This window comes from Balearica regulorum, chromosome 1 (assembly GCF_011004875.1).
Source record: "Balearica regulorum gibbericeps isolate bBalReg1 chromosome 1, bBalReg1.pri, whole genome shotgun sequence".
NCBI lineage: Eukaryota > Metazoa > Chordata > Aves > Gruiformes > Gruidae > Balearica > Balearica regulorum.
In genome coordinates, this window is record NC_046184.1 from 199,113,954 (window position 1) to 199,132,043 (window position 18,090).

General features: G+C 42.5%; 1 protein-coding gene across 1 annotated transcript; it reads left to right on the forward strand.

Annotated features, from left to right (window-relative positions):
- Nucleotides 1-1,952: 1,952 nt before the first annotated feature.
- EEF1AKMT1 (EEF1A lysine methyltransferase 1) lies at nt 1,953-14,930 on the forward strand. The gene is made up of 5 exons (XM_075742195.1): nt 1,953-2,055; nt 8,360-8,513; nt 9,427-9,509; nt 10,117-10,397; nt 11,884-14,930. Exons 2-5 carry the CDS (start codon nt 8,364-8,366, stop codon nt 12,009-12,011), a joined length of 642 nt encoding a protein of 213 aa, XP_075598310.1. The 5' UTR covers nt 1,953-2,055; nt 8,360-8,363; the 3' UTR covers nt 12,012-14,930.
- Nucleotides 14,931-18,090: the final 3,160 nt, after the last annotated feature.

Consider the following 18,090-nt stretch of genomic DNA (forward strand, 5'->3'; position numbering starts at 1 on the left):
GAAATAAGAAAATTATTTGTGTCACTTCTCTGTAGAATCTAAACTAGATTTCTTACTGCACTCCGTAATATCATGCAGATGTCTGATAACTGTCCCTTTGCAGCAATGCAGGGAAAAGGGTTGGTTGGTTTGTTTTAAATTGCAGCAGTGGTGGTAACATGAATGGATATGGGTGCACTCGCATAGGCCAATCTTCTGTGCTGGGCTGAAGACCTTTATTGGCAAGACCTGTCAAAGACAAAGGGGGTAATGCACTGAGTGCCAGATCCAGACTACTCGGAAGTCTTTTAAAACCAAATGGAAGTGCTCACAGTTCTCTACTGTCATGCAAAGCCTTGTTTCTAAATGGCAGAGAGGTAAAAGCTATGAGGATCTGAATGAAAAATCGGCCTATCTCCGCCTCTTGCCTGTTATGGCAAGAAAGTTTGATTCTCTGCTGCCTATGTAAGCTGTACTGCAAAAATATTTCATCAGAATTTAGTATTTCTGTCTTCAAGGAACTAGTTCTGCTCTGCTTGTAGGTGCCCAGTGCTGAGCCTGGAACTTTCTGTTCAGCCAGAGTGAAGTGTTGCAGCAGATAAAGATACAACAGGTCGTAGGTAATATAGCAGCTTCTTACTCAACTCTTTGCTGATAAGAACATCTAGCTCTGGAGAATGCGAGGAGAGCCTGCTGTTGGGTTAATTACAAATAATCTGATGGGCGACTTTCTATGAGTTGGTTTATAGGGGAGTGAATGAGCAAAAAGACAGACAATGTTATGAAAATGCTTTTTACGAATTACCAGACTTTATAAAGCCTTTATAAAGAAGGAACTTCAAACAAACAAAAAACAAAAAACCAACCACAGCCAAAAAAAAAAAAAACCACCAAAAAAACCCCAAAACACCCCCACAAAACAGGGGTGAGGAAGTTCTTAAGTTTTTTGTTTGGGGCAATGTGAGATGACAAGAAGTACCAGACAAGCATGTTGTGCCTGCACAACATGAGAAATGAGGAGAAGTTTGCGTGCCTGAAGTGAAAGATGCAGTGAATTAATTGAAACAGTATTTTTTTTAAACTTGCTATCTTTTGAAACTATCTAAGCAGCAGCTTGACTTCTGTCTGTACACAAGAAAGGGAGCTTGTTCCTACCTGATAATGTTTAGTTCAAATGGAGACACTGGACAGGAGAGCCAGATCAAGAAAACCAACGCGCGGAGCTAGGCTGGTATTGCAGTCAGAAGCTCCTGGCTTTTCAACGCTTGGCATCTAACGTGACATACATCCGTCGTTCCCAAGTCTAACATGACTGGCTACCTGTGGATGTCTAGCCTGAGGTGGATCCTATCTAAGATTTCTGTATCTGCGCAAACAACTACTCCAAGCCATGTGGGGCTGCCCTGGGCCTGACCCCGCAGCAGGACGGGGGAAGGACGCGTGAACCGGGGGAGAACCGGCGGCAGCAGCGCTCCGGGCTGAGGCAGTTAACGGCGCTGGCTCTCTGCACAGGTCGTATGTTTTTATGAAGCTCGTATTTAAGTTGGAAACCTTTCTGCAGATCGCTTTAAAGCCGCCCGAACCACCGCAGTGGTGAAAGGCACAGCGAAATGAGCCGGCTGCCCTCCGGCTGCCGGGGGAGCAGCGCCCCAGTAGCCCCCCTCAGGTAGCTGCGCTCCGGGACAGGCGCCGCCGGTCCCGGCTCGGACGAGACGCCGGCGCAGGCGGGCACCCGCCGGAGTGTGTAAGTGGCCGGGAGGGCCGCGAGGGGCAGGGTGAGGGAACCGCGGCGGGGGCAGGCCGCGCCCCTCCGCAGGCCGCCACCGCCCTACGCGCACGGCAGCGCCTCAGCCCGGGCGCCCTGTCAGCGGCGACCGGCAGGGGCGGGGGCGGGGGAGGTGGGGCGGGGCCAGGGGCGGCCGTTCCAGCCAATGGCGGAGCAGCCGCTGGGACCGCCGCCCCGCCCCGCCCGGTCGAAGTCCCCGGCAGGGGGCGCGCGCCCTTGGCCGGCACCGCTGCGCGCGGCACTGGCGCGGGGTGGGACAGGTCCGCGTGCGCGGAGGGATCTGGCGGCCGGTGAGTGGAGCGAGGAGGCAGGCTCGGTGCGGGGAGTGCTGAGGTCGGGGGAGACTGCGTGCCCGTCCGCCCGCCTATCCTCCCCGTGAGGGCGGCCGGCACTCCCCTCTCCGTGGGCGGCGGGGCTCGGGCCCGCTCTGCCCCTGGCCTGGGTCTCCCGTAGCGGAGGGACCGCGCCGGCTGCGCTCGAGTGGCGTTTGCGGCCCGGGGGACTGTTCCCAGCGGTGCCCCGGGCCTGGGGGAAGCGCAAGGCTGTCGCGGCGGGGACGTGCCGCTCCCAGCTTTGAAGGGGCCGCTGAGGCGGCGGGCGGGAGGGTAACCCTCGGCAGCGGTAGGGCAGCGCGGCGCCTCCCGCCGACTGGCCGCGCTCTGCTTGTCGCTGCTCTGGGCCAGGTGGCGACCGAGGAGAGGGCGGGGGGGGGGGGCGGCTCGGCTCGGCTCGGCTCGGCTCTCCTCTTGGGGGGGCGCGGCGGTGATGCACTAGCAGCAGTGGGCGCTCTAAGCAATTGAATACAAGAGGGAGCAGGGAAAAGGGCCGCCTTCAGAAACTGTCAGTGTTTCGTCATTCACGTGTAGGAGGGTAACAGCCCTTCTGAGTCCAGCCTACTCCCTCTCGGACTGCGCGTATTAAAACGGGTGGGAATTGGGCTAGAATACATCAGACTTTCATTCTCCAAGTAGCCACCTGGCCTCCAGACCTTACTTTTTGAATCCAATGCAGTTTCTACATATTTAGTAATCCTCTCAGAGTTTCTCTTTTATAAGCTTTTCTGTGTCGCTTTGAAGCAGTGTGATTTTGTCATCAACAGTGATACTTCATAGCTCAGCAACACCTCATGTCAAGAACCAGCTCCTTTTGATTTAATATTTTTTGAACCAGGCTCTTGCAGTCCACTCTTGTTGCCTTCTAGTTCTTGCCTTGGGAAACAGTAGTTGATCTCTGCCCACAATGTTCCTGCCACTCGTGATTACAGGCTCTGTCATACCCCTTTATCAGTTACTTTTCCTCGTACTCATTCTCCTCAAAACGTAGTCTTTGGATGTCTCGCTACCCCTCTTGAACCTCTTCTAGTTTCAATATTTTCTCATCTTTTTTCTTAAGATGAAGGGACCAGAACTGCTTTTTAGTTTGGTTCTGTATGTGTTGTATCTCGGAGCTCTTGGCAGAACCTTTTACATTTCTTTGTAAATTCTACTTAATCATGTTCTCAGCAGACACCATTCCCACTCAGGCAGGAGACTTCAGGGTGGTAATATGTGATTCTCCAAAGCCTTGTATCAGTGTTTGGTGGCAAGCCAGAAGAACACTTCCAATGTTAGAACTTTTCTGTTACAGTCTATTTCTTTTCCTAAAAAACATCATAAAGCGACAGCGTAAATACATGATCACACATATATCATTGTATAGCGTTCTAGTCTAATCTCAAAAAAACCATGTATTAGAAGCGTGTAACAAGGATGAGTGAATGTGTGGACTTCTGTCAGCCAGCCGATGGAGTAGGTGAAGACCCTTCAGGCTAGAACAGAGCCAACTTGCGGAGTGAGGGAAGGGGATGACTTACAGATGTCTGTGAAATGACACATGGGGTGGTGTGGAGAGACTGTATATTTGCTTTCTCTTCTGATATGCCAAGTTTTTGCATCACGTGAGGCTAGTAGCAGAGTTCACAGCAAGAAGAGGTAGTTTACCAGCTGACGTTATAGACTAAAAAGCTTCATGTGAATTTAAGGGATACTGGACAAGCATCTCTAAGAGAACTGCATGCACAGAATAAATCACTTCGGATGCAAAACCAACTCCCTTAGTGAAAAATGGCTAAAGTCTGGGAGAGTATAGAGTGGGGAGGTATCACATGTAATTGCCTTATCTTGCTCCGAGACAGCTGTTTTTGGCCACCTTCAGGAATGACCACTATCAACCCTTGCTCTGAACTAGTACAGCTTTCCTCTTGAACCATTTGCCGTAGATGTTAACAAAAAGTTCTCTGGACTTAATCCTGAAATGGAGCTGTTCTCAGATCTGTGGCAGGTGAGGTGCTCGTGGTCCACAAATCCTGCCTTGTCCCTCTTTTCCTACTCCACAAAACCATTAGTACATAAGAAAAAACTGCTTACAGGTTTGTGTGCAGGTTTGTCAGTTCTGCTTTTCTGACATCCCCTGGCTTGGCCATCTTGTTCAGAGGGCTGTTCTGTTCATGGCACTTGGGCCCCAAAAACTTGAGGTTTGAGTTTTTCCCAGTTGACTGTGAGGGAACAAGCGGCTGCCTGTGACTGAGGATGACCTCTCAGATGTTGCAAAAAGTTTTATTTGTATTAGAAGATTCTGCAAAAACAGACATAGGTATGGCCTAGCATTTCTTCATTTCTTCTGGGTAGACCACCCTAGCTAGCAGGAGGAGTTTTGTTTTGTCTAAATTACTTTAGACTGATATATTTCATACACTTTGTCCTGTCCGTCATTCCTGTGAAAGTGCATTTGGCGATACTCCCAGTATCTTGTCAAATCATTGACAACTTTTTTTAGGATTTAAAGATCTGAAAAATTGTTTCCAGCAGGAGACACTCTTTCTCTGGGCTTTTTTTTTCCCTCAGCACCTATATGTGGGTTAGTTTGGCCACCCCCTCCGATCATTGTCTGGGACTGTGGGATCTGGATCCCTGTACGTGTTAAGGAGCTGAAGCTCAAGCAGAGAGCAGTACCTCCCAGGCTTTAAGGTGGTAGGGCACATGTCCAGCACTCTGATCGGGACTTGTTCACCTCCAGGCAGGTGGCACTCGGGGCACTTGTCTCAGCTGACCTGGTGACTGCAGGTTTCCAAACTTCTCTGGATAGGGGACACAGTTACATTTGGGCATAGAAGCCACACTCTATCTCAAAGAGGACTGGTTTCCAGATGATCATAACTTCATAATTATGGCTGGACCAATGTACAGGGGACCAAAGACTGCAGGAATTTTTGAACGAGTAATTTTTCCATAGTGTTCCTTCTAACTTTTTTCCCCCTCCCCTTTAGAATTTGGCTATATAAAATCAGAGTTTTCATACATGACAGCTGGAAAGTAATGTTAAATAGGTACAGTATTCTTGCATAGACAAGGCCTTGGAGTCTCCTGGAGTCCTGTTTTCACTTGGTATTATCTCTTTTCACTTATTTTTTGTTTTCTTTGAAGAGCTTTCACTCTGTAGTGATGGCTTTTACCTGAACAGTTCATCATCTAGTAAGAGAGAGGTTGAGCTGTGCAGACGGGAAGGGACTAAGGAGTCTGCTGGCACCTCCACCCCCTGCGTCCTACCTGCTGCACTGTGTGAGCTGTGGGCCATGTGGCATAGTTGTAGTCATCTCACTTTCCCGTTTTATGGTAGATCTGGCCCTTCAGAGGCCAGTAGCATTCACATTTGCCATTTTACCCTATGAACACAACCCTTCCTGTTGATGTTCTGCTGTTTCTGTGGAGCTTACCCCCTTTTTTCCTGCTTTCCTTAGATGAACTTGACTTCACTGTGATTCTTATTTTTCCAAGCTGTGTACGCAATGTTCTTGAGCTATTCTTGGAGATCTGATTTCTTTATTGTTTTGCTTTTTAATTAGGTGCAAATGCAACACTTCAGCTATGAAGTAATAGTAAGAAGATTTCCCACATTGCTAGTTTTTAAACCTTGTATTCCTATTCGTACAAGGTTTAGTGTAGGTAATGTGGCTGTACCAATACTGAATGTGTTGCAAACGCTCTGAATCTCAGAGCGTTCCTAAAATGCAACCCTGTCCCCCCATGTGGCTCTAGTAGAGAGGACAGAGGACAGGCTGCTCCAGGTTGCTCCTGGAGGGACCCGGGGCTCAAGTGTGGATGGGCCAGCTGGAGCCTCAGGGCTTAGGGGCCTTGGGAGTTAACAGAGTTTAAAGGTTCCCTGAGCGCCAGAGGCACCTTGGATGTCTCTGCTTCCTCCCATCGCTCCCCCAAAACTTTCAAGGTTGTTTCTGGACTTGAGAGCGCTGAGCTTTCCGGGAGAGGGGGGGTATAGAGGGGGCTTTCAAACAGTGGACTTTCTACTGCCTTAAAGCCAAAGGAATTTACAAGTCTCGTTCACATAAACTCACTTTAATAGTTTCTGATGTAGTTTCTTGAGCATGAAAATGTCTTCATGCTAATGACCTACGTCAGTATTTCTAGGCATATATATGTATGCTTCAGAAAAGTATCTTGAATTTTGAAGGTGCTCTAATAGGGGTACATAATATTTCTACCATATGTTTTGAGTTACCTCTCCTTGCAACCTCACAGTTAATTACTGCTTGGTTCCTAAGGCTTTACTTTACAAACCGAAAGGAAGACTATTAAAAATCAACTACAAAAATATTTATAGAAAAAAGATGTCTATGACTGTATGCCTTTTTATCTACTGAAACAAATGGGTAATGCTTCATCAGCAATGTTATCCGTGGAGTAGTTTCATTTCATGGGGCATGGATTTAGTCCTTGCAAAATGCCTATGTGGGCTCACTGAACAGCAAAATTTCAACTTTTGACTTAAGAACTGCAAGTTTGCAGCTGTTTCAGTTTCTTAGTGTCAAGCATAGATGTGTCCTTGCCTAGGGGGATAATAACAAACCAGATTACTACATGTATGATGCACTTAATAAAAAAGTAAGTTGTGAGATGAGTGATTTTAAACTTCTAACATCTGTCTTAATGAAAAAAGTTCTTGTACAGGGCCTAAAATGGATTGTAGCATTGTGTATCATTACAGCATTGTTGCTAGAAACTATATTATCTGTGTGAACTTGCAGTAATTTTTATAGTAAATACTTTAAATAATACATAATATAATAATATAAATACTTTAAAAGCATTTATGTTCTATTCAACCAAAAAATAGGGACAAAACTAGCCATTTTGGTTTTAGTAGGTAGCTTGACTCCAGAATTCTCTTGCTAATGGCATAGGTGGGTCTTTAGGCTCTGAACGATTCCCTGTTTGGCCAACCCTGCCTGAGAAGCCAGTAAGTCAATAAACGATACTCTGGAAAAGCCACGAGCTTTACTCTTCTCGCATGTAGGTGTGTACCCTGTCAGTGGAATGGCAGAGTAATTATTCTAATGAATACTGATGAGTTATCTCACAGTGGCAAGTTAATGGTACCATTTTTCCAGCAAGTAGGGAGAAGCTGAGTTTTAGGAAATGTCTTGAAAGCTGTCTCCTCTGTTGTAATGCAGAGAATAGGGAGAAAGAAAAACCCTGAGCAGCTATACTTCAAATTATACTGAATTTTTGAAGTTGCATGCAGTTCAGATGACGCACGGTTCTCTCGATGACTTCTGCAGAAAGGCAGCGTACGCCTGTTTCTAAGTTCTGTTATTGATTGTGTACTAGTTCTTAGACCAGTTGCAGAAAAAATGGGTTTCTTAGAGAAGAATCTTTTCCACTTTTCTCCAGTACTTTTCAGGTGCTGGGTTCCTCTTTTCATCACCTTTGTTCCCTGAGGTGGTCTCTTCTGGGACAGACACCAACGCGTCAGGTTTCCCTCTGGGCAGATGCTGCTTAGCTGCTTGGGGCGAGCAGGGTTAAGTGATACTGTGCAGCATAACCCACCTCAAGAGTTTTCTGAAAATGGCTGCACTTTTCCATTAGTATATACCATGTCTCTTTGATACAATGTATGGCTGTGTTCTTACGCACAAAATACACAGATTTTCAGTCAAGTAGTGTTTTCTTAGAAAAACATCTTCTTGAGCTTCTTGCCTGCTCTTGTTTGTAGAAGACTTCTGGGATTCTGGTGTGGAAGTAAAAGCCAGGTGATGCTGATCCTAGAATACTAGTTTACTTCATTTTGAGTCAGAATTGTGTTGACTTTTGAACATAGGACGGAATGACCAGTAGCTATCATTATTTCTGGGGGGAAAGGCAGTAATTTATATAGGATTTGCAAAATCCACTAAAGCTTTTTTTCCTGCAAGCTGATACAAAAAAAGGTGTATGAATTCAGGAAATCAAGAACTGTAATGACAACTTACCTGTAAGAATACAAGCCAAATCTGTGTTGTATAGAAAGGGAGCAGTGTTGCTGCTGTTCCTGAATTCTCTCTGGAGACATGTTATTTCAATCTGCCTCTCACTGGTTTAAGAGCTCCTAAGTAGAGGGAGTATGTTTTCTCATGTTAGGAGCTTTTCCCAGTAGCTGTTAGACTAAGTCTGCAGTGTCAGTAGAGGTTGTTTTACTTCAGCAGAGTATGCCGTTATTAAAAGCATTCACCACTGAAAAGGGGTAATTTAATTAATTTTTTTTTCCCCTCCGATTGACATCTAGAGAAATGGATGATGATGATGATGACATTCCCCAGCTTTCATCCCATGCGTTGGCTGCCCTCCAGGAGTTCTATCTGGAACAGCAGCAGAGAGAGGGCATGAAGACCTCCCAAGGGTTTAATCAATATTCTGTTGGCTCAATAGAAGAAGACTGGGTAAGAAACTAAACTTCCAGGAGTGAAGCACAGTTAGAGGAACAGGCTTTACCAGGTTTCTTTTGTGGGTGGATAATGAAATTAAATTAACAAGGGGAACACTCAAGATGTTCCTAGAGTGGCAAAATCGAACCACTCATGGACAGTAACACTGTAGGGATATTTGCTTTAATATTAAATCTGGGCACGGTTTTCTGTTCTCCATGTGTGGGGGGGTACAAAATGAAATTACCTGAAGAGAGGGAATAAAGCTGCCAATGGAAGCATCTGTCCTTCTGGAAATTTTAACTTCAGCCTGGCATGGAAAGATAGTGAAGATTCTTCCTTGAGTTTGAGACCAACAGTGTATCTAGTTTGAGTGATCTTTCCCTTCACGTCCTATTTTTTTTGGTGGTTTAGTTCTTTGGTTTTGTGGATGGCTGCCTTGCTTTTTTCCTTCTGACAGACTGATTTTTTTTTTTTTTTTTTGTCTCTGGGTTGGGGGTTTTTTTGTACTCTTCCTGACCTCTTCTGGTTAGTACTTTATCCTTTATTTCCTCTTATACTGTCATTTTTCAAGTTCCTTTCTCCTCTTCTGCCAAAGTAACTCAACTGAAGAGCACATAAATATTGTGCATCTGCACTTTTGGTTTGAACTAATCTTGTCAGTGATTTTGCATGACTTGGTTTTCCTGGTACTGCAGTAAATGCTTTGGAAACACACAGTGTCACAGCAGTGACACTGCTGCTTGTCACTGAATTACAGAAGTAAAAAGGCTATCAGCAAAATAGTCGGCTTTCCAGCTTTACCGTTTGTGAACTGAGAAGTTGCTGTGGATTTTGATTTTCTTTGAATATGACTCACCAAAACTAACTGTACATAGCACGGTCAGAAGGTTTGATATTGTTTGTAATTGTGTATTATCTTTCTCAGCAACTGAGCCAGTTTTGGTACAATGATGAAACTGCATCGTGCCTGGCTAATGAAGCGGTTGTGGCAGCTGGAAAAGGTGGCAGGTAGGTTTTAATGATTTCATTGTAGATTTAACATGTCTTTTCTGTAAATACTTTTTCTGCTGCATAGGCTGAGCATGCTGTTTAATTCATTACTCATTGTACTTCATCTTTGTTCAATTGAGATATTGCAGAAATGCTTTGGTGTTATTTAATTAATAGTTCATACTGATGTTACCATTCAGCATTTCATTGAACGTTGTAGGCTCTGCCTATGAATCTTTATTTTTTGAGAAATACAAAGAGTTCCAGAGCATATTAATGACTTTTAATTCCTTTTTTCATGCAATGTTTCTGTAGAACAGATGGAAAAACTTAGTTTTCATCCTATTTTTGTAAGGAGTCATTTTTAATTTTAGGTTTTCAAGTATATTTCCTTGCTGTTCTGAAACACGATTTTCTCTGTAGTTAAGCCTAAAGTCTTTGTGCAGCATGGAGGTTGAATAGGTAATGACTTTAATACTTAAAACTTTGTTATTAAAGTAATTATTGGTTAAAATGGAGGAAGAGTAGATCACATCTCTGGGACAAATGTTTTCCCAAAGCAGCCCTGAGGACTGCTGTAGGGTTTTTTGTTGTTCGCCTTTTAAATATTCTGTCTCTTTTTCAGGATAGCATGTGTTAGTGTACCAAGTGTGTACCAGAAACTGAAAGAACAGGATGGTAAAGATTTTTCAGTGTGTATACTGGAATACGACAGAAGGTTTTCTGTATATGGAGAAGAATTTATCTTCTATGATTACAACCACCCTTTGAACTTACCTGAAAATCTCCTTCCACACAGTTTTGACATTGTAATAGCAGATCCACCCTATCTGTCTGAGGAATGTCTTCAAAAAACTGCCGAGACCATCAAATACTTAACAAAAGGAAAGATTCTGCTTTGCACAGGTATAATTAATAAAAATATTAGGTCACCATTAAGAATCTTTTTCTCTCTCAAAAGACAAAATTACTCAAGTGAGAAAAATACTAATGCAGTAATTTATCATAAATTCAAGGAGGTATCCTGAGCTTTTTTTGGGGAATACTTTAGTTCAACCTTTATTTTAAACTGAAGGCTGTGTTTTTTAATAGTTAACGTCAGTACTTTTTTCATATGGCATTATGAGTTTTACTAAATTCTTGAAGAATTGTAAGACAGTCCTGCAAAATTCCAGAAATAATTTTTTCTTGTAAAAGGGCCATTCTCTGTAATTGCAATGATTGAATTCTGGGTATGACAAACATAGGTGCAACTTAATGTCTTATTGAATAACCTGACAAATTTATGATTTTCTAAACATGTCAGTAGCTGCAGGATTTCAGCTGCCAGATACTACCTAGCATCTAAGGTGAGCTAACTAGGAAGAATGACAAATAGGTTGGCATGGCCTTTGCTCAGTAGTGGGATGATTTTAGCTAAGTCTTCAAAAGAAAAAAAAGTAAACTTTTTTTTTTTTTTCATATTACCTGTCCTTACTGGTAAACATAGAAATTGTAATGTGAATTACAATGTATGGGAGATTCTGCCACTGTGATTCAAGTGAGGAGATCTTAGATGCTGAAATGCAGCAGGAGGAATGAAAACCCAGTGACTAGAGCAGTGAAACTGGAAGACTTACAAACTATACTTGCAGGTCCTTCTTGATGAAGATGCACTTACTGGTTTAAGAAGCAACGAGTATCTGCCTTAGTCATGGTGTTTCTTAAACTGTAATCTTATTACAAGACATCTGAAGATGTCCAAGCAACTTTTGCAAAAAAACAAAGGACAAAAGCCCTCTATACATACAACTTGAGGGAAGTCAACCAAGCAGGCAAAATAAATAAAAATTAAGATAATATATGGCTATAGAAAGCCTACTTCTTCATTTAATTGCACATGGCAGTCATGTACAAGGATGGTTCTCAGAATTTTTTCCCCTAAAATGGATAGGTGGTCCTTCAGTTTACAAAGTTTGAGAAATACTGCCCAAGGAAGTGATCTCTCATCACGTAGCTGTAAATACCACACCGCAGTTTATTTAAGTAGAAGACTATATGTAATCTGTTTGCATTTCCCATGGCTCCCTACCATGTAATTTCTTTGGCATGTAGCAAGAAGATTGAGTTCAAATTTCTGTTTTCTATAAAAGGGGCACTGATCTTACCCTCTACCTATTTTTATGAAAATCCTTGGACATTCATCTCCTTGGGGCATCTTCCATTCTTTCAGATTTATTCTAAATTTCCCAATACCTTCAGCTGTTAAAAAGGGTTGACAATGTCACTGCTTTAAGCTTTGCTTCCTTAAAAAAAGCCGGCTCAATATATACACGTTTGGGAGGAGCTATTAAAAAAGCCCAAACATTCTGTTACTGTTTTTCTCATCAAATACTAATTATTTTTGTTGCAGGTGCAATCATGGAGGAACAGGCAGCAAAGCATCTTGGTGTAAAGATATGCAAGTTTATTCCAAAACACTCACGAAATTTAGCCAATGAATTTCGATGTTACGTGAACTATGCTTCTGGACTGCACTGATTCTCATAAGATCTACAACTTTTTCAGCCAAGCTCCTTCTGGTTTTTTATCAGTGACTCCACATTTCTCAATGCTGAAATATTCAGCTGCAAGTAATGTTTTCAGGGCTAGCTTTAATCAACACGGTGTGATAACCTCTCTCTTTTAAATGTGTAGACATTTGCAGTTACTGTCTTTTGTATCTTACCTATTAGGTAAATGGGGACCAAACAATGCAGGTGCTGGATAATGGGAACTTCTCTGTTAGAGTTCCGTTCTAACTGGTAGTTTTTACCATTCTGTCCTGAGCATGATGTCACATGGTATGAAATACCCCTTTGGCCAGTTTGGGTCACCTGTCCTGGCTGTGTCCACTCCCAGCTTCTTGTGAAAATTAACTCTATCCCAGCTGAAAGAACAACACGCATTCAAGGACTCTTCAGTGACCTCTCTGAAGTGATTTTTAGCTGGTTGGTTTATAACAATGCATATATATAACAACCACAACTGGATGGTTGAAAGATCATGAATAGTGGTCTCTTTTTCAATCTTGAGAGATGCTCCTTTAGTAAAAGGATTGAGAGATGTTTGAATATGTCGTGTGTTTTCAGATTCATTATCCAGCAGGCTGACGTTTTTATAAAGGATTACTAGAAGAGAAAATAGGTCTCCTTCTGGGGAGGCCTCTCCAGTTGCTTTTAATAATAATCAGAACTGCCTACCAGTTGCCAAGTAAGATAAGACTGGCTATCCACTATTGTTGCCAGACTGGCTTTTTAAAAACTTCTGGTTATTGTTTCACCTTTTTTCTAAAGCCTGGTCACAAACCCAGACCTCCTTTTTGTAAAAGATCAGATCTATTTTGTCATCACTTATGACCATATAAACTTGTGTGTGTATGTATGCTGTACAGAAAAAGTAATGTAAGTTGTTAAACATCTCTTTGCAGAAGTACGGTGCACTTAATTTGCAATGTTTATGTGTTAGAGCAAGAAAAAGTCATGAGCTTTTAAAAACCCCACACACAACTAGGCTCTTCTATTTACTAGTTAAGCTAATCTTCAGAGGTGGTATAAACCTGATGTCTCCTTGAAAAAAGCACAATAAGGGTTTCCCCATTAGAGCTTTACTTTCATTAAGAATCCTATACATTAGTCAGGCCAAATCACCTGAAATACAAAGTCGTTACTAAATAAAGATGCCACACATCAGCCACTGCTTGCGTTCCTGCTACAGACTGTGTTCGTGGGTTCTTGCTTCAAGTTACTCATACTGTTGGTTGTGAGATACTTCTGTAGTAATGTGACCCCTACATGTTGGTCCCCTAAATCATAAATTGTAATGGATCTGATTAAATACAGTGCCTGCTTTTTAATAGATTTCAATATCAAGCTAAAGATGATTTATAGGTATGTCAGGTTTGTAGTTACAAGAACAGTCCTTTTTCCTAATTGCACAGTTTCATCTTTGCCTCCTGTTCCACAGGCAGCAGCAGAGTAGTAGAATAGAAGCATCTTGGAAATTGTTGAATTTTACAAGGCCATGCAGGTATAACATAATGTATTGATAAACTCCTACTGTTTCTAATAGACAAATGTTGAATTTTATATACAAGGTTTGGGCTATGTTTCAATCAATTTCAATCAAAACAGATGATGATACATTAGAAAAACTTTGCTTTGGAGTAGTAGAGATTTTCATTAACTGGGAATTTTAAAAGTCAGTTTTGACTAACCTTTGACTACACTACTAATGTCTCTTTGGGTGAACGCTGGTTCATAAATTCCAAGGCACTCATCAGTTTTATCAGCTATAAATATACTGTATGAAACATAAATAGCTGTCTTTATATGCCATATTTCTATATTGGAATTGTGTAAAAGGTGAATAGAAACACTGCATCTACAAAATTAAGCACCTAAAATGAAGTATTAAATTTATTTTGCAGTGGGGATAAATCTAATTAAGCTTGTGAGACAAGACTTTTAATAAGGTAGAGAGAATACTTGTTTCTGTGTATTTCTGCCATTTGGATACAGATTCTCCCACCTGGTGGAGTAAACAAATGAGCAGGAATAATGTATATAGAATATAATCCTCTCTTAGTGCCCAGAGAATCGTGCTTCCTGAGCTGGACACAACACTACTTCATAAATACCCATCCAAGGCACTGTTACTCTCTTCCCCACGTTCCAAGAGATCTGTTCACTTCCTAAGGCTTTTCCCTCCTCACATCTTTTAGCTGCTGCTTCCTCTCCCCATATAGTGTTCATCAGTATCATGATACCAGTTTTCTTTCTCTTTCACGTGCCTTGGTTCCTATCAGACTGGTAACAGGTATTTTTAAAATGAGAAAAGTGTAGCAGAGGAAGAGCTTGCAGGGAAAATGGAGACCAGGCTCTTCCGACAGTCTCTGAGCCCACAGCTGATACAGTTTTGCCTTTCAAACCAGAAGCCATCCTTGCTGCTGAGCTCAATAAAGCCAGAATCCCCCTTGAAAATGACTGCCCACAGGTGCCACACAGCTGGGTTTAACTGTTTTCCAGGAGGCCATGCCATTACTTTTATGTGGCCAGTTTCAAAACAAGAAAGCAAACCAAAATGTTAAATGCATAGGTATTGGCACAAATCTATACTTCACAACTGTAAGCTGTTTTATGTTTATTACTTCAATGTCTTGCACACCAAGCAGATGGAGACAATGAAGTAACTCCTGAAACTTTAAACTACGCAGAGACTTCAAGTGAGACGGGTATGATTGCCAGAAGGGATGACACTCATCTCCTTGCCACCCACCTAAACTAAAACGTGCTGTTCAAGCACAAGCTTCACCTGTGTTGCGGATTTGCTAGTAATGCCTTCATTTGTCTGCTTAATTTTGCTAAATATGTGTTGTTGGGCTCTTTCTATCAGAATTAAAATACAACTTCGCTAACTTCATCAGAGACCTTTCTTAAAAAAAATACAAGTATACTATTTGGTTGTACCAAGAAATTCAGTTCGCCAAGAAAATAACTGCTACTTCTTGCATGTAGGTTGGATGGCTTTGAAAAGAGGCACTGTGAAGATGCACGGTTATGAAAATGAGGGTACGTGTAAATCTTTGTAGATGCACTCAACAGAGTAGCCCGTTGTCCACCGGCTTCCCTCTCAAAAGCCCAGTGAGCGCAGGCAGCTGCCCAAGCAGAGCTTGACTAGTGGTATTCACAGCCATCATCAATGAGAGGAGGTAAACTATTTTTGTCATGCTTGTTTCCAAGGAAGTAGCTGTGTTTCTGAGCAGGCTACAAATCACAAAAATTCGTAGTGAATTGGTACTTTGTGCCATCACAGTAACTTTAAGTCATATTATGTGACAGCAAAATCTCTTTTTTTCTGTAATAGGATTATGAAAAAAACCCCATGTCAAGTAGTTATGGTTTGCTTTACTGTGGGTGTCTTTTTGGATGGACTTTCTATTGGAACAGACAGCGGTGAAGTGTTATCACCATGTTACTCTTCCAGTGGCATTTATGACTGCAGAGGCGTATGTGCTGCAGCTTCTTGCTGCAGGAACAGGCACTGTGCAGCAGCAGGACATCTCAATGCCCTGCTGTCAGAATCAACGTGATGTTTGGCAGAGGAAGCCTGGGGTCTTGTGCACAGGCCGATAGCTGTAGGTGGAAGAGAATATACTACAGCTGTCAGCATCTCCCCCACTGTGGCAAATGAAAGATTTCTAGAAACGCCGTTGCATGAAGTCCAAGGTACTGCTGCCATTAAGATCTAATCTGCACTTCCCATTAAAAATGCTCTCAGCTCGATGTTGCAGTTAGCCTGTCTCTGTACTATGCAATTGCCTTCTCCCCTCCGCCCGTGCCCCTCTGTAGCAGAGCAAGTGGGAAACATCTCAGGTGGCTGGTTTTGTCACTCTGTTACTTGCAGGATGCAGTGAGGTGGGAAACAGTGGCTGGGTTGGGGCTGCCCCTCAGCAGCAGCAGCCTCTCAGCTGGGCTGCTGCTCTGGTTCTAGCCATGCTTCACAGCCTCCTTAGATGGGAGTACAGCAAAAACAAGTGGTAGCTCATGCTGCTACTCAGCAAAACTTGTAGGATTTACTAGATCTCCCTCATGTGCCCTAGTCCAGGTAGTTATGGCTGCTCCCTAATCCCAGCGAGATTAATGGTGTTTATACTTTCTGAGCACATCACAGCCTTTTTCCCTTTTCCCCTTGCTGCTGGCAATTTCATGTTTCCTTGCAGCTGTAGACCTGCACCTATTCTGACAAACACCTTCATGTAATGACTGGCTAGTAAACCAAAACTAGCATCTCAGGCTTTTCTCAACCTTCCTGCATGATACGAATTTTCCAACCTATCTTAAGTGATACTACAGAGAAGAAAATAATCTCTTTACCACGGATATTGTTCTGTGTTTTGTGGCTCCTAATGTATTCCAGGGACGACAACATTGAAGGAAAAGATTTTCCTGGCACAACAAGAATTTTCTCAAATCAGCTGCAGCTGCCAGATAGTTTCAGCTTTGAATTGTTTGCATTTATTGGGCCTGGAGTTGGTTCAATGAGGCATTTCATGTCTGCCTTGTGTCAACAGTTTGTGAGCCTTGAAGGAACTCCAGTGAACCCCCCCCTCCCCTTGCAAATTAAAGGCAAGGCTGCGGCAGCTGTAACCAGAGGGCTAGAAGCTGGAAAATGTCACACCACAGTTGAAGTGAAACTGATATAAATCCACAATGTGACGATCTCTTAAAAAAAAAAAAAATTCCAAACAAACTACCTTTAATACTCAACCTTTTCCACATGAGTAATGTGGAGAGAGTTTATATATGGAAGGATATTTTGAAGGTTAACAACTGTTTGTGTAGCTAATAGTTCTTGATGTTAAGTGTTAACAAACAGTTGTTCACTAACAAATTATTATCAAACAGTTGCTCACACTGAAACTTAAACATAGCTTTTAAGAGACACAAAACTGGAAAGCTGCATCGGGAAGCAAAGTGGCTCAGCTAAAAAGTCAGTCACAGAAGAGGGTGAGGATTAAAAAAGGAAAATGGGCTTCTGAATAAGATAACATGAGGTTACCTGTAACCATAGGAAGCTTTCTGCACTTGTTGCAGTATGACGAGGAGGTCGCCAACCTACGTGATCTATTGATCCACTGAGGTTTTGCAGTTCTCTAACACTTTCCTTTCAGTCATCCAATTCCTGAAGCTATATGTAAGCTAAAGCATCTGTTTTTCTGGATTGGCAAAACCAATTGTGTTCCATTTACCTGATCTTAGCCTGTGACTCCCAGGAATTCCCAGAATATGCTCTAGTTACTTGAAAACCTCAAACTGACTTGATAATTTATGCCTGCAGGACAAAAGAGTTGCAACAAAAAGTGAGATTTTTTTTTCCCTCCACATCATGCAAATAAATCTATCTGCTCTTGAAACTAATTTGTTGCAGACAAATTTGTGTAACAAAAGTGTGTGGGCAAACATGAGTTTTGCTGGAGGGCAGCGTTTAGTCAGCTTTAGCTGGTAGCCCCTGTGGTTATTTACTAAACGTTAAGGGCTGCGTGGTTTGGGATTTTTTTTTGTTGTTGGGGTTTTTTACAGCCTTTTACTGTGAAGACTTTGCTTTCTATGCTGTGGAGTCTGAAGGTACAACTTCACCCTGAAGTGTGCATGTGTGGAGAAAAAAAAACCCCACAATTTAACAGCGAAACCATAAGATCTTAGACTGCTGAAGCATCATCTAATGCAGTGTTTCTCCACTTTTGAGGATCTGCTTCCCTTTTGAGGCCCTCTGTCTTTAATTACCATTTCTCTTTTCTCAGAAGGTGAGAAGTTCTTCCACATTAGGAGGAAGGAAAAGTGGCTGTAATTGCTGCAAGTATTTACATTCTCCAGGGAACAGGTAACTACCTTTAATTGCTGGCAGCAGCTAGGCAATTAGCTGTTCTCTGAGTAGTATAAACACTTTATGACCTTCTTTGAACCCTCCTTTGAGAATCCCCTTGAGATAGAAGCATCACAATTTGAGGAAACACAGATCTGAAAACAAGCAGAATTGTGGAAAAGCATCTGCACAAGAAACGCGGTTATAAACTTCACTC